This window comes from Cricetulus griseus, assembly GCF_003668045.3.
Source record: "Cricetulus griseus strain 17A/GY chromosome 1 unlocalized genomic scaffold, alternate assembly CriGri-PICRH-1.0 chr1_0, whole genome shotgun sequence".
Lineage (NCBI taxonomy): Eukaryota > Metazoa > Chordata > Mammalia > Rodentia > Cricetidae > Cricetulus > Cricetulus griseus.
This window is the reverse complement of record NW_023276806.1, coordinates 229,373,938-229,396,116: the sequence shown is the minus strand read 5'-3', so window position 1 is coordinate 229,396,116 and position 22,179 is coordinate 229,373,938. Positions and strand designations below refer to the sequence as shown.

The following is a 22,179-nucleotide window of genomic DNA, read 5'->3' as shown; positions in this document are numbered from 1 at the left end:
AGGGGTGACAACAAAACCAACATGCAGTGAGCTCCACCTGGCCCAGCACCATCCTCACTCAGCTCCCACAGACTTCTCCTGTCCCTGCTGACGGTCAGCACAGCAGACACGGATTCTGGAAGGTTCTCCATGCTGCTATTTATTTTCTCCATCACACTTTCAGAATTCTCACCTTTAATTTGAACTGCCAGTCTCTCAGGTCAAGGACACGAACCATCAAATTCATATTCAGATTTTTATTTTCAGTGGGGAAGCCAAGGGTTGCAGCTCATGGTAACAGGAAGGTGACAGGATGTAGTTGTCTCCTCCTGCCTGTGCTGGACCAGGAAGGTTGGCTGTGGAAGGAAGCAGGAGCAGTGCAGGGCCAGGATCTTTGTGGACAGGACTCGGCTGGGCTCCCCAATTTTTCTCATTGTGTGTAAGGAAAAATGCATACATTGCTGCCTAAAGAGAATTCATTGGCTCTTAAGTCAGAACTGGTCACTCAGTCCAATGAGGCAGCTGTCCTAAGCGAAAGAACACAAGTCACAAAAGTCAATATAAACACCCCTCAAAGGCCCACCAGTCACTAAAAGGCCTAAGTCCAAGAGGACTTGGGACTCCATCAATTCTTCCTTGCCTCAGCCCCAATCCCAGCCCCCCAGGGAGTCACCTTTTCAAACATCCAGACAAGTCAGAGCTCTGGGCACTGTCCCTCCTTGTGTGGGAAACTGTCTGTGCTGGGCTTCAGTCAGAGCCAGGAGTCTAGTCCTAGATTCAGTTCTTACCTGAAAGGGGGAGTGTAGATTGAGAGAGTCTAGCTAAAGACAGTAAGGAAAAGACAGAGATACAGGATAGAGTCAGAAGGGCAATTCAGCGAATACTGAATGCCCCATATTAATTTTTCACCAGTCTTAAATACCTTAACCAAAAAGCAGAACATGGTATCATACATGAAGAACAAACTGACTTGTCTTCCTTATTTCTCCAAAGATTCAACTTCTTATTACCTGGTCTTGATGTTCAGGAGTAACCACACCTCAGACCATGTCTGTTGTTATTTAGATAAGACAGCCAAGGCCAAGATTGAACATCCTAGTGTAGCCATGCCTTTGACATTTAGGTATTATGACTTACTGAGGACAGTTTTGAACTCTCTGCCCTTGAGCCAACATGAAGCAGAGCAATCTTTATGGGAACCGACATGCCTGCAGAAGAAATAACCAGACACAGTCAGGAGACTGACAGCTGTGACTGGAGGAGAAACCATCAGCTCAGCCTCCGCCCCAAGTGCCGCCCCAATTTTTCCCTCACATCCTGACCTTCAGCAGGGTCACAGTCTCCTTTTCCACCTGTGAGAAGAAAAGCAGTGAGAGATAAGGGAAGTTCTGGTTCCCAGAATGTTTTCACACTGTGACTGCAGACCAGGGAAGGGTCAGGGGCATGAGGAAGGAAGAAGCTATGCAGGGAAGAAACAATGGCAGTCTGCAGGTCTGTCCTCAGCAGGGACTTCCCCCTGTCCTTTGAAATCAGGTCCCCATCACTTCCATCTTCAGGGTATGAGCATTTCCTTCTTTTTCCATGTACTTTAGAGTAGGTGATTGTCAACATACAGACCCAGCGATGGGCATGGGTGTGCTAGTGTGTGTGTGTGTGTGTGTGTGTGTGTGTGTGTGTGTGTGTGTGTATGTGTGTGTGTGTGTGTGTTGCTTCCCATTCACTATTCATCCTTCCTGAAGGTGCTAAATTAAAATAACTACAATAACAACAAAACCCCAAACAAAACAGACCCTGCCTTCCACACCTGTGTTCTTTCTCATCCACATCATAAAACCTCCAATGATACAAACTAAGATCACAGCTCCGAGGACAGCACCAACAATGGTCCCGATGGTGATGGTTGACTGAGGAGGCTCTGGGAGTGAAGGGAGAGGAAGAGAAGATGAGGGTCATGGTTTAGCTGTCAAATCTGACCCTGCCCAGGGTCTACAAAATGCTTCAGCTTTCTTTCTTTCATTCTTTTTTTTTAAGATTTTTATTTATTATGTGTACAATATTCTCTTTGCATGTATGCCTGCATGCCAGAAGAAGGCACCGGATCTCATTACAGATGTTGTGAGCCACCATGTGGTTGCTGGGAATTGAACTCAGGACCTCTGGAAGAGCAGCTAGTGCTCGTAAGCACTGAGCCATTTCTCCAGCTCCACTTCAGCTTTCTTGATCCCAGGTCTGCACCGCATTTCTCCTTACCCCATCTCAGGGTGAGGGGCTCAGGCAGCCCCTCATGCTCCACAAAGCATGTGTAATTCTGCTCCTCTCCAACAGGCACCTCCACTGCTGCCCACTTCTGGAAGGTTCCATCCCCTGCAGGTCTGGTCTCCACTATCTCCATGTCCTGTGTCAATTCTTCCTCATCCTTATTCCAGGTCAGGGTGATGTCAGCAGGGTAGAACCCCAGGGCCCAGCATCTCAGGGTGACTTTACCATCAGGTTTTGGGTGATGGGTCACATGTGTCTTTGGAGGGTCTGAGGAGAATAGTTGGAAAGTTCAGGTGTTTTGCAGGGGACTCCAGCAGGGTCACTGTGACCATCTTGGGGTGGGTCAGAAATGAGGTGAGGGAGGGGTGAAAAATCCCTGTAGCTTAGACACAGGGCTCTGGATAATCTCATCTTTGGGAAATTCTAGATATGGGTGAGAGAGTCCAAGGTCACAGAACTCTGGTGTCACATCAGGAAGAAGGGACTTCTGTTCCTGACTGATGAGTGGGGCTGATGGATACAGCATCACTGAATTCAGACTCCAGAGACCTTGAGTGTGGGCAGAGAACTGGGCCTGAGCAAGGATGTGGCCCACACAGGACTGCAGACTGATGGCTAACTGCCTTGGTTATTTCAGGAACCTTCTCTCCTTACCTTCTGAGACACACTCTGAACTGTTCTGACAGAAGGGTGAGCCCTGGGAGAGTCAGTCCCCGACAAAGGGTCAGGAGACCCTATAGAACTTTCCACTTCTCATATTTGAGAGATAAGAGGACAGGTGGATATTATGCCAAAAGGAGAATCACCCAGAGTTTCCTTTAAAGCCAGGAAGGAGACAAGGGTGAACACTCTCCACCATCATATTTAATACAGTGATGATTTTATATAAGCTATCAGAAATAGGCAAACTATTGGCATAAAAGGGATCAAAGTAGGAAAGGAAGAAGTCACACTGTCCCTATTTCCAGACAGCTTGATTATTTCCTTAAATGGCCCTGTTGAGTCCTCAGCAAAACTCTTGGATCTAATGAACACTCATGGTTGCCAGACACAAAATCAATATAAAAAGTAGACTTCAGTTATCCCAGCATTGTATTTTCAGAAAAATAAATTAGGCAATGTACAACATTCAAAGCAAAACCACCAGAATTAAGTGGTTAAAGATATATCTACCCAAAGAAATGAGAGAGCTCTCAAGTAAAACCTTCAAGATATGGACACAGGAAATCATAGAAGACAATGATAGAAGATGCAAAGATGACCCATGCTCCTGGACTGACAGAGTTGATATTGGGAAAGTGGTCATACTACTCAAATTAATGTATAGATATAATCTGCAATACTTACAAAACTGTGATATATTGCATAGCTTTAGGAAAAAAGGAAGAGAATTTGTGTCAAATGAGAAAAGACCATGAGCAGCCAACAATCCTAAGGATTAAAGTCACTGCTGGAGGCTGGGCAGTGGTGGAGCATTCCTTTAGTCCCAGGATTTGTGTGGCAGAGGCAAGTGGACCTCTGTGAGTTCCAGGCGAGTCTTGCCTACACAGCCAGTAGGACAATGACACAGAGAAAAACTGTCTTGAAAAACAAAACAAAAGCACACTGCTGGAGGATTGCACTCTAACCTCAAATTATCCTGTGTAGCTAGAGTAACAGAGCCCGCCTGGAACTGGCATAAAATAGACATGAAAATAAAAGGCATAGAATATAAATCCTGCATTATAATTCAAAGCTATGCATATTTGATTTTCAACAAAGAATGCAAAACACATATTGGAAAAAGAGCCTATTCTACACATGATACTGCAACACTGTGCTTTTTTATTAACCTAAGAATATGAATTTAGATTCCAACCTCCCACCTTGTACAAAAGTAAACTTGAAATACAGCAAAGACCTCATTAAGTTCAAGACTCGAAACACCCAGAGTTCAAACAGACAACCTAAGGGAACCCCTTCTAGATACTGGGGTGGACAACAACCTCAGAAGAGGACAATAGCACAGCAGCTAATCAGGCCATGCATCAGCATGAGAGAAGTCTCTTCACAGCACAGGACACAATCAGCAGATGGAACAGAAGCCACAATAGGAGAAACCGGTACCAGCTGGACTACAGACAAGGGACTAGAGCCCTTAGTTTACAGAGAATGCAGAAACTAACATTGTCAATCAACCAATGGTCAACAGAACTGAATAGAGAGTTGTCTTAATAAAGGAAAAGCACAAACGGCCACTAACATTTTCAGTGTGTTCAGTATGTCTATCCTACATTGACTAAACTACTTAGAAGGGCTGGAGAGTTGGCTCAGAGGTGAGGAGCACTTGATGCTCTTATAGAGGACCTGGGTTAGATGCACTGTGACTCCAGTTCCAGGGAATCACACACACTGCTCTGACCCCAGACACCAGTTACACATGTGTGCACATGCACACATGCAGGGAAAACACTCATCCCCATAAAAGAATGAAATAAAAATGAAAGTTAAAACTGCTTTGTGATAGCACCTCACCCAGTCAGAATGGCTGTCACCAAGAAATCTGACAGCAAATGCAGGAGAGGACGTGGAGAGAGAGGAGCCATACTCACTCCTGTGTGTGTGTGTGTGTGTGTGTATGTGTGTGTGTGTGTTTGCACGCATGTGTGAGCGCATGAGTGAGCAAATTAATACAGTCATTCTGGAATCATTTTGAACAGTGCAGGAAAAAATTAATCACAAAAACTATCATATTATCCAGCTATTTTATTCCTGGCCAGAAGTCCACAACCTACTGGTGAGATATTTATACCCTATGGTTATTGTTGATTTATTCACTAAAAAATTCGATTTAATTCATCAACAGTCATGTAGATAATGGAAATTTAGTACACATATAAAATGAAATATTATTTGCCTCAAAACAATGTAATCACATAATACACAGGAAAATGGATGAACTTACCATGTTCTATATTAAGTAAGGTCACACAGTTGCAGAAAGAAAAATTACTTTTTCTTTCCTCATATGTAGCCAACAATATATATACATATGTAAATAAGTGTACATGTGTCTATACTATAACATGACCAAAAGACAAGAAAGGCTAAATATTGGGGATGAGAAAGGACTAACCACCGGTTCTGAGTTTTAATATAAAGCTAATTTTTTTTTTTTAGTTATTTATCTCTCATGGGTTTTCTTTCTTCGTTTCTTTTGCGTGTTGGTGATAGATAAGTGCATGGATTATATTTGCTAAGGAATATGTAAAATCCAATGTGAATCTCCACAAGTTCATAATGGCTAAACCAAGTATATATATTCGCTGAGACGTATAACGTTTGTTCTGGTTAACTTTTTTTTTTTTTTTTCGAGATAGGGTTTCTCTGTGGCTTTGGAGGCTGTCTTGGAACTAGCTCTTGTAGACCAGGCTGGTCTCGAACTCACAGAGATCCGGCTGCCTCTACCACCCGAGTGCTGGGATTAAAGGCGTGGACCAAAAACGCCCGGCTTGTTCTGGTTAATTTTAGAGCATGACTTATTCTGTAAGAAAGTTAAAAAATTAAAAATAAGTACAGAAAGGGATGGATTACCCCCAGCTGAAGGGTCTCTTCTTCCTCAGGACTGAGCCCAGCCCAAGGGCAGAGGGAGGAGTTGCCCGCACCCCCTGCACCTGTGCGCAGCAGCTGGTCCTTCCCGTGCTCCAGGTGTCTGTGGAGCCACTCCACGCACTCGCCCTCCAGGTAGGCTCTGTGTCTCTCTGCCTCACCAGTCTGCTCCCACTTGCGCCAGGCCATCTGTGCCTCCGGGTCAGCAGCGGTCCACGTCCTCAGGTCGTCGTTCAAGGCGATGTAATCGTTGCCATCATAGGCGAACTGTTCATACCCGCGCTGGAAGCGCCCGTTCGACCCCAGGTGACAGCCAGACAGATGCTGGAATGTGTGAGATCCTGGTGGGGGGGGAGGTGGGGAGCAAAGTCAGCACCGACAGCCTGCACCTCTGCGGGGGTCACCTCCGCCTACGTGTCCCGCCACAACATCATCTGGGCCTCTCGGCTCCACCCACCGCGACCAGCTCCCGCACCTGTCCTGCCCATTGTCCCCGCCCACCCTTGGACTCCTCTAAACTGAAAAGAAACGTGGGTCTCTGTCCCTGTCTCTCTGGTCCAGAGTCTCTGCGGGTCGCACATTTCAGGAAGAAACTCAGACTTGAGACCCCCAGGACGACTTGGGACCCCATAAATAGGGACGTGAAGGTCATGACCTCCACCCGAGTTACTCACCGCCCTTGTTCTGGTTGTAGTAGCCAAGCAGAGTCCTCAGTTTCCCTCGGAAACTCTGTTCAAGTTCCTTGGCTTTCCGCGTCTCCCTCTCCCAATACTCCGGCTCCTCTCGCTCCATCCACTGCGCCCGCGGCTCATATCTCGGATTCTCCGCGTCGCTGTCGAAGCGCACGAACTGCGTGTCGTCCACGTAGCCGACGGCGATGAACCGGGGCTCCCTGAGGCTGGGCCGGGACTCGATGGTGTAGAAATACCGCAGCGAGTGCGAGCCTGGGGACGGCGCGCGGTGAGACCCCGACCCTCCTCCCGGGACCCCGGGCGGGTGCGCGGGCCGGGAGGGGAGCAGGGCGCTGGGATCCGGACGCGGGTGGGGAAGGGGCCTTTGGATGGGCGATGCGGGGACGTGGCTTCTCTGGTGCCGCCCCCGCCCTTCCCGCACTCACCTGCACCAGTCTGGGCCAGGCCCAGGATGGCCGCCAGCCACAGGAGGGCACAGAGCACAGGGATCCGCATCTTCAGGGTTAGGGGGAGACAAAGCACAGCCCTGTATGGTCATGGAATTTGTAATTTGTCTTCACAGAGACTTCTCTCCTGTTTCTAGGAACACATTCTCATGGTTTTGAGATTGCTGTTGCTCTGGGAGCCAACTTGAAAGCCACTGACAGACCAGGAAGGGATAGGAAAAGCCAACACTTCCCAACCCAAACCCCACCTTCAGCTCTTTAACCCTAAAGCAATTCTGAGGACTTTGTTCTGAATCCTCCCACTGTTCAGAGTCCCATGTTTAATACTGTCTCCCTGAACCCTGCCCTGATGGTAATCCCAGGGAAACCATCTGCATGAACACAGCTGTTTTCCTGACTATCCCAATCCCCAAATCTCAGTGATGGCCTAGAGCTGGTCAGCAATGCAGTGGAGAGATGGTTTCTCTTGAAAGTAGAGGCTTTGGCCTGCAAGCACCACACAAGACTCCCACAGACCAGGATCCTGTGTTCCCCTGCAGTGGGAGCTGACACTGCCAAACCTGACTGGTTAGGAATCTGAGTTCTCCATATGTGAAGGAATGGGTTAAACAGTCATGTGCTAGACCCAGAGTCTCCTAGCGTTTCTTCCCAGGTGATGCCTCCCTGGCCCCAGTTGTGTTTTAGGATGATCTTTGTGTGAAACCAGACCACAGCTGTCCCCTTCCCTGCAGTGCCTGGATGCAGCCCAGCACTGAAGGCTGCCCACATTCCACGAGTTACTGTACAGACACTCCTATGATCTGGTTTAATTAATAAATGGGTCACATGAAGAAGTGAGCAATTGGTGCTGGAGAGATGGCTTGGTGGATAAGAGCACTGGTTGCTCTCCCAAAGGACTGGAATTCAATTCCCAGCATCCACATGGCAGTTCACAACTGTCTGTGACCCCAGTTCCAGGGGATCCAACACCTTCACACCAGCGCACATAAAATCAAATAAATTAAAAGAAAGAAGTGAACAATTTCACAAAGCAGATTCTTCCCACCCACAACTGTCTGTCCTGCACTCACACTTGCGGTGATGAGATGACACACAAGCTGAGGAGAGGAGAAAGATGGATGGTGCCTGGTGGGGACAGCGGCTCTGAAAACTGAGTGGGTCCTGAGTACCTCAGCCCTGTGCAGTGTGGACAGGGGAGGACACTGGGCAGAGGACGACTCTTATGCCAGGTGGCATAGACTGGCAGGACAGAGATGTCATTAGACAGAAGGGTCACAATCTAAATAAAATGTAATGTCACTTTTATATGTCATGTGTGATTTGTTATTTTCAGTTAAACCAAGACCTCAGTTAAACCAGGGTCACTAAAACTGTGGAAAGTGGACTCCATGAAGACACAGGTCTTATCCAGGATACAGACTTCTGGGATTCACAATCAAGATGACCAGAATCCTGACCCATCTTCCTGAAGTCACTCCATGTTGTCACTCTGAACTACTATGACTTTCACTGCTTTCCTCCTATTTCTGTCCCCAGCTCCTGCCTTCTGCAGAGGCCATGATCTCAAACCACACAGCTCAGCCCTTGAGGATGATGCTGATACTTCCTGCCCTGACAACTGGCCATGCAGACTGCACTTTCTCAGCCACTGCACTTAGGACGGAGTTAACAATTTCCTCCATAGACACTTTTTCTTTTTTTAGTGTTGCTGTTTTTATTTATGTATTCATTCATTTATTTATGAGATAAGTTCTCCCTAGGTAGCCTTAGCTAACCTGGAACTCTCCATGGAGACTAAGCTGGCCTGGAAACTGCTTGCTAGTGCCTCCCAAGGGCTGGCAAAAAAGGCATGCACCACCATACCCATTTCCACACACGTTTTCTGTGGAAAACTCTCAGGGTGGACTTGTGCCTTCCTACACCTCATGGCTGCATGGACACAAATGTCCTTTCTTCATGTCTTCTTGCCAGTGGAGAGCACATCTTGCCAAAGGTAGGTTTTTTGAACAAACTCCTATGTTGTATTAAGGCCACAGGAAATTCCACACTGTGGGCACTTTCATCATGCCAGCCCACACTTCTGTTAGATGAAAAAGACCCCCCATCTGACACTCCAATTCTAGGGCCACATACAGTGCCTCAGGCAAGTGCTCTTGTCATGTCTGAAAAATCTCTAATAAAAAGTGTTCATTCAATCCATCAGAACGCTTGCTAGTCCTGCCCCTCCTGTCTCCTTAAGAAGACTCTGCCTCCTCTCAACCAGCTCTTCACAGTCCTCTCTCCAACCACCAACAGCTGTCCTAACAGGCTCCTTATATGGGTTCCATCTGCACAGGGAAATAACAGTCCTGGCACCCCAGAGCCTGAGTCTTGGCTTCTTGCTGCAGCTTCCTCCCTTTGCAGTGTGGCTTCCTGCCCTGTCCCCTAACTCCTTAGGAACATTTTCCTGTGTGGCTCTAATGTCTGCCATGTCTTCTGTCACATGGGAAGATGTTTTCACACTGTGCTCCTCAGTCCTGGTGTCCAGCTGCCTGGAAGAACCAGCTCCTTCTGCTGCTCCTTGATGAGGTCTCTTTATATTAAGAGCTGTTCATCTAGGCCTCTCTTAGTCTTCTTATGCTTATATAACCTCATGCACATGCATGCACGCACACACACACACACACACACACACACACACACACACACACACACACGTTTTCAGCATGGCAGCACCAGGTCCCCTCACACTGAGGTCAGGGTCGCCTGAGCTTTCCCCTCAGCAAAGCCCTCCCCTCTCTCTCCCCACCTGCCTTTCTGTCTGTGATCCATGATCATATTTTTTAATTCATTCAACAAAAATTTATTGGGTATCAATGTTTTCAGAGTCCCTGGCACTGGAAGCCATCGTCCCTCACAAGACAAAGATGGCAGCACCATGACAGATCATGACCTCCTTGGTCATCAGACATCTCTGCTAAGGCTCCTGGAGCTCTTGACTCGAAGTCAGAAGGCTAGAAAAGAAAACACAGGGGTCATATCCTGGAGCAGGGGATGAAGTAATTTCCATCTTTGATTTTCCCACAACCTATTTTTAAAATTTACTAATTTTACATCTGTATATTTCCTAGAAGAGAAAGTGGGAAGTACCTTGAATGAATTGGTACAGGAGACCACTTCCTGAACATAACACCAGTAGTACAAACACTGAGATCAACAATTATAAACAGAACCTCCTGAAACTAAGAAGCTTCTGTAAGGCAAAGGACATAGTCAACAAGATAAAAGGGATCATGTCTTTTAAATAAACATCCATCTAAAGTAGACTCAACCTGTCAATACTGTAGTCACCACTGGGGGCAGCACCAGGATTCCCAGAGCCAGAAACGGGGCGGGGACCTTGGGTAGAAAGCAACAGGACAAATCTGAGATGAGACCCTGTAGATCCCTCCTCTCTGCCACCGTACAACTCTGGTTAAATTCTAAATGATGGGAAAGAAGGAGAGATCCTCAAAGGAGGGGTCTGGAAGGAGGCAGGAGCTCAGGAGTCTGAAGTTCATGTTCTCAGGCCACAGTCTCCTGAGTGCAGGGGCCTAGTTGGGTCCTGATGGGAAAGGATGGAATTGAAAACCACATTTTAATGCTGTCACTCAGGGAGCACAAGGGATAAGGAATCAGGCTCCACTTACAGGAACAAAAACAGGCCTAGTCCTCCATACAAACTAAAAAGTCAACAATAAACAGAGAAGACTGGATGAAGAGCTACAATCAGGTCAGTGCCCAGATGACCTGTCCCCTGGCTGCTCACAATTCTGGGGACTGGACAAGGCTCTGGCCATGAATGTGTCCCTGTGTTTACAGATGTGAGCATGTGGTTCTAAGTGATGAAGAGAACACAGGTAGCAGGTGACAGAGCTGAGGAGTGACCATGTCACAGCCAGCAATGGACTGAGCTCCACCTGGGCACAGCCCTGTTCTCACTCAGCTCCCACAAACTCATCCTGTGTCACCGGATGCACACAGCACAATGAACACAGATTCTGGAAGGTTCTCCACACTGCCATTTATTCGCTTCTCAAATTCTAAGTATCCCAATAATTTATTTAATAGACAATCAACCTGTCAGATCAAGAACATGAACAATCAAGTTCAAATTGAGATCCTTATTTTCAGTGGGGATTTGAAGGGCTGAAGCTCAGAGCAGCATGGAGGTGACAGGAAATGTCCCCTCTTGTCTGCTGCAACAGGAAGGGTTGGTTGGCTGTGGAAGGGAACACAGGTAGTGCAGGGACAGGGTCCTGGTGTACAGGGCTGGGCTGGGCTCCACAGTTCTTCACATTGAGCCCATAGGATCACAGGGAACATCAGACACTGTTGCTGAGAGTGAACTGAGGGGTCCTGGATATCACAGGAGAGGGCTGAACACATTGTCTGTCACTCCATCCATGCCAGGCAGTTGCCTTCACCCTACAGAACAAGAGTCATGAACATTCACTGTGAAGACAGCATACCAACAACCCATCACTCACTCACAAGTTATTCTGGGAGTCCCTGAAACCCAATCATGTCCACTTTGCCTCCCCCAGTAGGTCCCAGAGTGTCACCTTTACAATATGGGAAAGACACATCTGAGCTCTGGGAACTGTCCCTGCCTAGTGTAAACACACACACACACACACACACACACACACACACACACACACTGGAAGGTAAAAACATGAACGCTAGAAGACTTTGCTGGAGGAGCTAATATGGGTTGGCAGAGCTCTGCAAATACTCCAGGTCCATCCAAAGCCTCTCAAGGACAATCCTGCTCCCACACTTACCTAGAGCTGGAGCATAGTTCCCTCATTGTCCACCTGTGAGAAGAAAAGCTGTGAGAGACCAGAGAGGAGCCCATCCCTAGGAAATTTCCAGAACCAACAGGAGACCCAGGTTAGAGAGAGGAGCAAGGTGGGGGTGTGTGGATATGTTTCCATGAGGCAGAGAACACTTCTAAAAGGGGCTGAGAGAGAACTCAGACCTTCCCTTTTCTACCTGTGTTTCTCCTCTTCCTCACCACAGCCACCACAGCTCCAATGATGGCCACAGATTCGAGGAGAACCAGAACAGCAATGACTGCCATGATGGGGACAGTGGACTGAGGAGGAGGTTCTGGGAAGGGAAGGACAGGAAGGGAAGGTGAGGGTCATGACCCCAGCTCTCAGCCCTGACCCTGCTCAGGCTCTGCAGAAGGCTCCAGCTTTCCCTGACCCCAGCTCTACACCCCTCCCTCCTTACCCCATCTCAGGGTGAGGGGCTCAGGCAGCCCCTCATGGTGCACATGGCATGTGTATTTCTGCTCCTCCCCAGAAGGCACCACCAGAGATGCCCACTTCTGGAAGGTTCCATCCCCAGAAGGTCTGGTCTCCACCAGCTCCATGTCCTGAGTCTGTTCTTCCTCCTCCCTCTGCCAGGTCATGGTGATGTCAGCAGGGTAGAAGCCCAGGGCCCAGCACCTCAGGGTGACATCACCTTTAGGTCCAGGATGATGGGTCACATGTACCCTTGGGGGATCTGTGTGGAAGATTTAAGAAACCGCACAATAACAAGATAAACTGAAATCTGCAAATACAAAGTTAAATCAGTGATGACACTTAATTATGTGTCTGAACACTTCTGACTGTCATCACATTAGTGACCTGCAGGTGGCGGTGGTCCCCTCATCACGGATATGCACATTTCCAGGGGGACCCAGAAGCTAAGAGGGAATCTCATGAACCAGCAGGTCACACGGTCTTCCCTATGTGATGTTCTATAGCATAAGTTAGGTGGTAAAAGTATTGAAGAAGGAATGAAAAATAATTAATTTATATACATTATTAAATTCATATCAAAATAAGAAATTAGGGGCACAGGCTACAAAACAGTGCCACCAGTTACTGCTGCTACAGTTGAGGGACAACCACTGTGGCCATCTTGCTAACCAGTATAACTGTCTGTCCAAGAGAACAGCCATCACCAAAGTGTGCAGTAGAACCTCTGACACTCAGGCAGAGAAAATGACTCCCCAAACCCTGCCTCTAGGGAGGACAAGATACAAGGTGTTGTCACCCAGGATCTCTGGAAGTGTGCTGTGGATCCCAGTGCAGCACTCACTGGGACACAGCAGTGCTCACAGGGGTGTGTGGATTTTCCCTGTCCTTCCAGTCCTTGAATTCTAGAAGACCCTGTCTTTGAGGAAGTTAAACTCCTAATTCACTAGGGCAACAGTGTAACTCCTGGGCCTGAGGGAGAGCAGGGGGCTCTGGATGGTTAATTCTGGCAGAAAATAGTCTAAGGTCATGGGACTCTTTCGTTTAAAGCAAACACTGACTTAACTTATGTAATTATCCAGAGCATCAGTCCCCCATGGCACCTGTGGAGACTGACACCCATGATAGTACAAGGGGAGGGAAAGAAGCAGTATCACCATAACGAGGAAAAAAAAAAAACTGACTAAAAGTAAAATGGCAACTTCAAAAAAGAAAAGAAAAAGAGCCTCCCCCCAAAACACGCAATTTGGAATCCTCCCAGAGCACCCCTTAAATGCTGCTGTGACCATTCTAGGAAGAGATTGAAATTGCGGTGTGTGAGGGATGCAAACCTCACCCACAGGAATCTGGGATAATGTATTTTTTGGAAAGTTCTAGAAACTGGGGAAGCAGCCTAGAGTCGGGGCATCCATGTCTCCATCAGGTAAAGGAGACTTTCTGTCCTAGACTCAGACACTGGGTGTGGGCAGAGAACCCGGCCTGGCAGAGGCCATGGCTGACAGAGGGCTGCAGACTGAGGAGCCACTGCTGGGGATGTGGGCATCTTCTCTCCCGCCCTCCTGAGACAGATCTGGAACCGTCCAGGGAGAAGGCTGAGCCCTGGGAGATCAGCGCAGCCCCTGCCAGGCTGGATCAGGAGCCCCAGGGTCACTGTGTCCCCTCAGAGACAGGGGCATGACCCCAGCTGAGGGTCTCTTCTTCCTCAGGACTGAGCCCAGCCCGAGGGCAGAGGGAGGAGATGCCCGGGGCCCCTGCACCTGTGCGCAGCAGCTGGTCCTTCCCATTCTCCAGGTATCTGCGGAGCCACTCCAAGCACGTGCCCTCCACGTAGGCCTTTTCATTCTCTGCAAAACCAGTCTGCTCCCACTTGCGTCGGGTGATCTGCGCCGCCCTGTCCGCCGGTGTCCACGTCCTCAGGTCCTCGTTCAGGGCGATGTAATCGCGGCCATCATAGGCGTCCTGACGGTACCCGCGGAGGAGGCGCCCGTCCGACCCCATGTCACAGCCATACATCACCTGGATGGAGTGAGAGCCTGGGGGTGGGGGGAACCACCGGGTCAGTCCCACTCAGCTGTCCAGCCCTGGGGACATCGGCCCAGCGCCCCCGCTCACTCGTGGATCCTCTAAACTGAAAGGGAAACCAGATTCCGGTTCCAGCTCTCCTCCTCCCGGACCTCAGACCTGGGACCCGGGGCGACTTTGGACCGTACATATGTTCGTGGAAGGCTGTGACCTCCGACCCAGGGTCACTCACCGCCCTCACTCTGGTTGTAGTAGTCGAGCAGGGTCCTTAGATTCCCTCGGTAAATCTGCTCGCTGATTTTGACAAACCGTGTCTGCCTCTCCCAATGCTCAAGTCCCTCCCGCTTCGCCCACGTGGTCAGCGGCTCATATCTCAGACTCTCCGCGTCGCTGTCGAAGCGCACGAACTGCGTGTCGTCCACGTAGCCGACGGCGATGAACCGGGGCTCCCCAAGGCCGGGCCGGGACACAATGGTGCGGAAATACAGCAGGGAGTGCGAGCCTGGGGGCGGCGAGCAGTGAGACCCCGACCCTTCTCCAGGACCGCGGGTGGGTGCGCGGGCCGGGAGGGGAGCAGGGCGCGGGGCTCGGGACGCGGGTGTGGAAGGGGCGGGAAGGTCTGGCTGGGCTTTGCGGGACGCGCTTCCCTGGTGTCGGCCCCGCCCTCTCCGCAGAGGCCGTTTCCCTCCAGACCCTGCTCTCACCTGCGCGGGTTTGGGTCAGGGCCTGGGAGGCCACCAGCAGCAGGAGGTCCCAGAGCAGAGGGCTCCCCATCTTCAGGGTTAGGGGGAGACAAAACACAGCCTTGAATGGTCGTGGACTTTGTAAATTTGTCTTGACAGACTTCTCTCCTGTTTCTAGGAACCCATGGTTCTCATGGTTGAGGTTGTTGTCTCTCTGGGAGCCAACCTGACAGCCACTGACAGACCAGGAAGTGAAACCAAAAGCCTACACTTCCCAATCAAAACCCCATCTTCAGCTCTTAGATCCTGAAACCAATTCTTAGGACTTGGGACTTTGTCCTGAGTCCTTCCACCTGGCATTATTCCTGTGTATGACACCGTCTCCTTGAACCCCTTCCCAGAGTCTGTCTGATGGTAATCCCAGGGAAACTATCTGCATGAACACAGCTGTTTTGCTATTTTCTATCCCAACTCCCAAATCTCCTGATGACCCCGAGCTGGTCAGCAATGCAGTGGAGAGATGGTTTCTCTTGAAAGCAGAGGCTTTGGCCTGCAAGCACCACACAGACTCCCACAGAGACCGGGATCCTGTGATCCCCTGCAGTGGGAGCTGACACTGCCAAACCTGACTGGTTAGGAATCTGAGTTCTCCATATGTGAAAGAATGGGTTAAACAGCCATGTGCTAGACCCAGAGTTTCCTAGTGTTTCTTCCCAGGTGATGCCTCCCTGGCCCCAGTTGTGTTTTAGGATGATCTTTGTGTGTGTGAAGCCAGAGCATAGCTTCAACACTGCTGTCCCCTTTCCCTGAAGCGCTTGGATAAAGCCCAGCACTGAAGGCTGCCCACATTCCACGAGTTACTGTACAGACACTCCTATGATCTGATTCAGTTAAGAAATCGGGATCATTAAAAAGTGAACAATTTCACAAAGCAGGTTCTTCCCACCCACAACTGACTGACCTGCGCTCACACTTGCGGTGATGAGATGACACATGAGTTGATGAGAGGAGGAAGATGGATGGTGCCTGGTGGGGACAGTGGCTCTGAAAACTGAGTGGGTCCTGAGTACCTCAGCCCTGTGCAGTGTGGACAGGGGAGGACACTGGGCAGAGGACGACTCTTATGCCAGGTGGCATAGACTGGCAGGACAGAGATGTCATTAGACAGAAAGGTCACAATCTATAATGTAATGTCACTTTTATATGTCATGTGTGACTTGTTATTTTCAGACTTCAGTTAAACCAAGATCACTAAAACGGTGGAAAGTGGCCTCAGAGAGCCAGATCTTATCCAGGACACAGCCTTCTTGGATTCACAGTCACAATGACCAGAATCCTGACCCATCTTCCTGAAGTCACTCCATGCTGTCACTTTGAACCACTATGACTTTCACTGCTTTCCTCCTATTTCTGTCCCCAGCTCCTGCCTTCTGCAGAGGCCATGATCTCAAACCACACAGCTCAGCCCTTGAGGATGATGCTGACTCTTCCTGCCCCAACTCCTGCCATGCAGGCTGCACTTTCTCAGCCACTGCACTTAGGCCCCAAGTTAACAATTTCCTCCATACATAGTTTTTCTTCTTCTTTTTTTAAAGATTTTTATTTATTTATTATGTATACAACATTCTGCTTCCATGTACATCTGCACACCAGAAGAGGGCACCAGATGGTTATGAGCCACCATGTGGTTGCTGGGAATTGAACTCAGGACCTCTGGAAGAGCAGTTGGTGCTCTTAACTGCTGAGCCATCTCTCCAGCCCCCCCCCCCAGTTTTTCTTCTTAATTGTTGTTTTTATTTATGTATTTACTCATTTATTTTTGAGGTATTGTCTCCCTGGATAGTCTTATCTGACCTGGAACTCTCCATGGAGACTAAGCTGGCCTGGAAACTGTTTGCTAGTGCCTCCCAAGGGCTGGTATTAAAAGCATGCACCACCATACCTATTTCCAAACACATTTTCTGTGGAAACTTCTCTGGGTGGACTTGTGCCTTCCTACATTCTCCTGGCTACATGCACACAAATGTCCTTTCTTCATGTCTTCCTGCCAGTGGAGAGCACAGTCTTGCCAAAGGTAGGCTTTTGGAACCAACCCCTATGTTGTATGAGGCCACAGGAAAGTCCACTCTGGTGGCACTTTCATCATGCCAGCCCACACTCCTATAAGATAAAATGGACCCGCCTCTGACAGTCTGATTCTAGGGCCACATACAGTGCCCCAGGCAAGTGCCCTTGTCATGTCTGAAAAATCTCTAATAAAAAGTGTTCATTCAATCCATCAGAATACTTCCTAGTCCTGCCCCTCCTGTCTCTTTAAGAAGAATCTGGCTCCTCTCGACCAGCTCTTCACAGTCCTCTCTCCAACCACCAACAGCTGTCCTAACAGGCTCCTTATATGGGTTCCATCTGCACAGGGAAATAACAGTCCTGGCACCCCAAAGCCAGATTCTGGCTTCTTGCTGCAGCTTCCTCCCTTTTCACTATTGCTTCCTGCCCTGTCCCCTATTTCCTTAGGAACATTTTCCCTGTGTGAATCCAACATCTGCCTTGTCTTCTGTCACACGGGAAGATGTTTTTACACTGTGCTCCTCAGTCCTGGTGTCTAGCTGCCTGGAAGAAACAGCTCCTCTTGCTGCTCCTTGTTGAGGTTTCTTTACATTAAGAGCTGATCATCTAGGCCTCTGCTAGTCTTCTTATGCTTATAAAGATGCATGCACACAAACTCACACCTGCCTTTTCAGCATGGCTGCCGGCTTCCCTTTCCAGCCTCATTGCTTCCTGTGGTCTATGACTCTGTGAGCATGGCTGTCTCTTTCTGCTGTCATGTAACGGTTTCAACTGCTGCTCAAAGTTATCCTCACTTTCCCAGGATGGATGTGGTAGTTGTGGCTAATAAACCCAGAAACCTCTGTCATTTTCAAGGCATCCTTGGAGTCCCCATCAACACAGAGATGTCTGAGGCCAGACTGGAATTTCCCCTATCAGAACCCACGGCCACACCTGGAGTCAAATCTAACTTCTGATATCTTTCTCACTGCATAGATTACTGTGCAAACTCAAGACCTAGGAAGCCTCTGACTTCCTGAAAAACTAAGGGAAGAATTCAGAGACCTCCAGGGAGTTCAGCATTTCACCCAGGCACTGTTGGGTTGGCAGGTGCTGCAGGAAGCAGAGGTGCTGGTGCACATTCAGGACAGAGAAAACCCATGTCCTGGTCAGGACTGAGGTGACTAACTTCTGAGGCCCTGCCTGCTGCTGTCCCTGGCTGTCTTCAAAGGTGGGGCTGGCCAGCAGCCTCCTTGCACTCCAGCACTCACTCTTACAGTCTGCAGATCTGCTGAGTATGGGTCACTGTGTCACACCAACAGGCCACCTATCACTCAGAAACCTCTCTCTGGATTCCTTGGTGTTCAAGCTTCACTCCAAGGGCTACAGCCTGCTCAGGGCAGCAGCATGGCCACAGGCTCCAGACCAGCCATGGCTCACCCTGACAATGGGGGCTACTGAGAGCTGAGAGCTGCAAGAGGAAAGGCACCAAGAAGGCAGCCAGGATGACAAGAGGTGAAGTCCTCCCTCCTGTGAACTTTGACCTCAGCTTCTGAGTCCTTGTCCTCCTCTGGGACAGCTACAAGTCTTCAGAGTCTCCTGTGCTCTTGTTGTCCACAGGCAGCTCCTGCAGCTGGATGTCCTGGAGAGATTCAGCCCCCTGCAGACTGCACTGCACAAGGTGGACTGTTGATGGCCTTTTGCTGGCTTGGTGGCTGTCTTGAAGCTGGGTAGGAGCAAATGGTGCCAGCAGGCCTGCCAAGGAGTCTCAGGGACATCATCCTTTCACTTGCTGAAATTGCTGGGACCCAGGGCTGGGAAACTAGTGAGGGTGAGTTCAGTAGATATTCTTCCTGGAGGAACAGCCCAGGGTCCCCTAGATCACAGCAAACTGAATTCAAGGAGTTGAGGGAAGTGGTCTCTGGCTTGGGTCTTATGCAAACCAGGGAATGGAGGCCCTCAGGTCCTCTGGATTGTACCTGTGCCTGTGTTGAACTCATTCCTGTACCAGGCAGTTCTAGGTGGTCCTGATCCTCTCTGGCTTTGAGATGATGTCTCAGCACAATGTGGGAAAAGTTGAAGCCACAGTGGCAGGTGGGCTTGTGGAGTAGGGGTGGAGCTTGTACAACCACTGTCTTGGCAGCTCCTGTATCCAGTATCTGAGATGGCAGTTTAGGCACTGGATGCAGCTGGTGCCGCCCAAGCACAGCAGGCAACTCAGAATGGAGTCTGTTTATCCTGCCAGCTGAGAGCCAGTCAGAGGTCAGCTCCTGGAAGGGTGGAGGGTAGATGTTGCCTAGAGCAGCCCTGTGACACAGGATCAGGGGACCTTGGTGATGAGTCCCCAAGAACCAGGAAGAGCAATATCCCAATGACTCTGAGGCTGTCCATCAGGTGATGGTGCTGCTGGCCTTACTCTGTGAGAAAGCACAGAGCTCCAACATAAGAATTCACAGCAAAGCTTGTCTCCTCCACCCAGAACCATGAGGCTTTCTCTCCTTTAGTTCATTCCAGAATTCAGTGTACCAATATGATGGCTTCAAGCAACTCCAGAGATCAGGGGTCCTGGTTGGGCTGCCAATGCTGCACCAAGGACATCAGCTTATCTCCCAGTGAGCTCACAATCTCAGAGATAACTGAGCCACCTGCTGCTGCTGCTGCTCACATGAGCCAGCCAGCACAGTTTTTGTATTCTTGATGTCTTCTTGGTGGATGTCTAAAGCAGGGGTCTTGCTCCAGGGACCCAAGTCCAAGGCCTATAGGTTTGAGTGTCAGGTGCTGGGACATGCCATGCTGGTCCCCTCTTAGTCCCCTGCCCAGCCTGTCCACACCCCTAGTAGCCAGTCATGCCCTCTGGGAGCCTCCAGGGCCACAGCTTTAGATTGGGTTTCTGGTGGGAAAGATCAGGGTCCTGGAAATGTGAATTGCCACAGAAAGGCCAAAATGTCAGGCAGCCTCAGGGGCCCAAATGGGGTACTTGGGCTACACTGCACCTCCTTCACCTCCTGGTGCCTGGTCTGCCCCAAGGCCACCCAGTTGTCTGCTGTGGTTTCCATTGCATAGGTGTTGGCTGGGCAACCTGGATGTGATAGCTCCATTGGGGGTCAGCAAGTCCTTTGCCAGGTTCCTATTTAAATACTGAAGGAGACATTGAAGTTGTGAGTATTCCTAGGCTGTCCTGTGATGGCTCCAGATGTGTACATGGTCTAAATGGGAATGAACACATCTCCTCAAAGGTGTGTGCTTTCTGTGGTGAAAACATTTAGGATCTTGTCTTCTAGCTCTTTGAAAGTTATAACCTGTTGTGGCTTTGTAAGTAACCACACCTTACAGCTGCCCCTTATCTCCTCACCCCTACCCCAACTGCAGCCACTTGTCAGCCACTGTCACTCCCATTGTCCCTTTCCAATGTGTGGTTGGGTCCAAGGATCTGTGAAGCTCAAGTCCCCATTAGGATCCTCAAGGGCGTCAAGGTGTGGAGCCCTTGACAAGACTTCCTGGAGTTGCAGTGGCTTTTTAGTTTCCTTTTTAGTTTCTGTTTTTTTTTTTTACTTAAAATATATAATTTTATTATTAATTTTCAAATTTGAGAATTTCATTCACATATATAGTATATTTTAAAGAAATTCACCCCCAATTCCCTTCCGTTCAACTCATCTCCTATCAACTCCACCACTTTTCTTTCCCAAGTGCATATGCTGGCCTTAAAAAATATATTTAGTGTTGCCTCTCGGTGCATGAGTCTAGAATGACCCACTAGAGTATGTGTAGCCTCTCAGGGACCATATCCCTTGAGAAAACTGATTCTTCACACTCCAAAGAGTCATAAGTTACCTCCTCATTTTGTTTCTGTGTTGATACAGGATATTTCTATGTATCCCTGGCTCTGTTCTAGGAACTCACTATGACCAAAGTAGCCCAAAAGTTAGAGATTCACCAGCTTCTGCCTCCCAAGAGCTGGGATTAAAGATGTGCATTGAATTTTCTTACAGCTTTCCTCTCAGAGCAGTAGGACAGACCTCCTTTCCTATCCACCCAGTGCGGTGTCTCTGGACCTTTTGTCCCAAACTGGCACACCTGAGACATTAAGGAAGAAGTACTGATGGGGGATGTTTCTCTTTTTGGTTGATGAATAAAAACACTGATTGGCCAGTAGAGGCAGGAAGATAGGTGGGGATAGGAGATGAGGAGAATTCTGGGAGACAGGAGAGAGAGACCATGAAAAGAAGCCATGTTGCTGAAGGAGTAACATGGTGATTTATGGGTAAGCCACAACCTTGTGGAAATACTTATATTAATAGAAATGGATTAATAATTAAGAAAGAGTTAGCCAATAAGAAGCCCTAGTCATCGGCCAACAGATGAGTATAATTAATATAGGGCTTGTGTGTTTATTTAGGGCTGAAGCTGCTGGGGGAAAGAAACCTTCATCTTCAAAACGCCTGAATAAAATCTGAATAAGAACAGGCCTAGTCGTTCAAGGATGACCTGTCACAGCTGCCCTGGCTGCTCCTAATTTGAGGGACAGGACAAGGCTCTGGCCATGATGATCACAGCCTCTGTCAGCACGTGGGTCTCCTGAGTGAAGAGAAGACCAGAGCCAGGAGGCGGCAGAGGTGAGGAGTGACCACATCAAAACCCATAGCAGACTCAGCTGTGCACAGCGCTGTTCACACTCAGTTCCCACAGCCTCATCCTGCCCCACTGCACACACACAGCACAGTGACCACAGATTCCAGGAGGTTCTCCATGACATCATTTATTTCCTCCACAAAGCTGTATGAAATCACCTCTTTAATTTACTCAACAATTAACACTCAGCTGAAGGATTGGAACCATCAAGTTCACATTCAGTTTCTTATTTTCAGTGGGGAAGTCATGAGCTGCAGCTCAGGGCAGCACGGAGGTGACAGGATGGAGGTGTCCCCTCCTGTTTGCTGAATAAGGAAGGTTGGTTGTGAAATGGAACACAGGGCAGTGTAGTGACAGGGTTCTTGTGTGCAGGGGTGGGATGGGCTCCCCAGTTCTTAACATTAAGCTCCTGAGATCACAGGGAACATGAGACACTGTTGCTGAGAGTGAACTGAGGAGCTCTGGATGTCACAGGACAGCCCTGATGACAGTGTCTGTTACACAGTAAACACCAGGCATCAGTCTTCACGCTACAGAACAAGAGTCGTGAACAATCACT

The 22,179-nt window shown here is 49.0% G+C and overlaps 2 protein-coding genes across 2 annotated transcripts; both read right to left on the bottom strand.

Annotated features, from left to right (window-relative positions):
• Nucleotides 1–1,289: 1,289 nt before the first annotated feature.
• LOC113832475 (H-2 class I histocompatibility antigen, Q10 alpha chain-like) lies at nucleotides 1,290–7,013 on the bottom strand. Its single transcript, XM_035451421.1, has 6 exons — nucleotides 6,944–7,013; nucleotides 6,501–6,770; nucleotides 5,892–6,167; nucleotides 2,230–2,505; nucleotides 1,770–1,894; nucleotides 1,290–1,331 (listed from the first exon to the last, which is right to left on the bottom strand). Exons 1-6 carry the CDS (start codon nucleotides 7,011–7,013, stop codon nucleotides 1,290–1,292), a joined length of 1,059 nt encoding a protein of 352 aa, XP_035307312.1.
• Nucleotides 7,014–11,791: 4,778 nt separating this feature from the next.
• On the bottom strand, nucleotides 11,792–15,033 carry LOC100753528 (RT1 class I histocompatibility antigen, AA alpha chain). The gene is made up of 6 exons (XM_035450943.1): nucleotides 14,964–15,033; nucleotides 14,492–14,761; nucleotides 13,995–14,270; nucleotides 12,224–12,499; nucleotides 11,981–12,097; nucleotides 11,792–11,802 (listed from the first exon to the last, which is right to left on the bottom strand). Exons 1-6 carry the CDS (start codon nucleotides 15,031–15,033, stop codon nucleotides 11,792–11,794), a joined length of 1,020 nt encoding a protein of 339 aa, XP_035306834.1.
• Nucleotides 15,034–22,179: the final 7,146 nt, after the last annotated feature.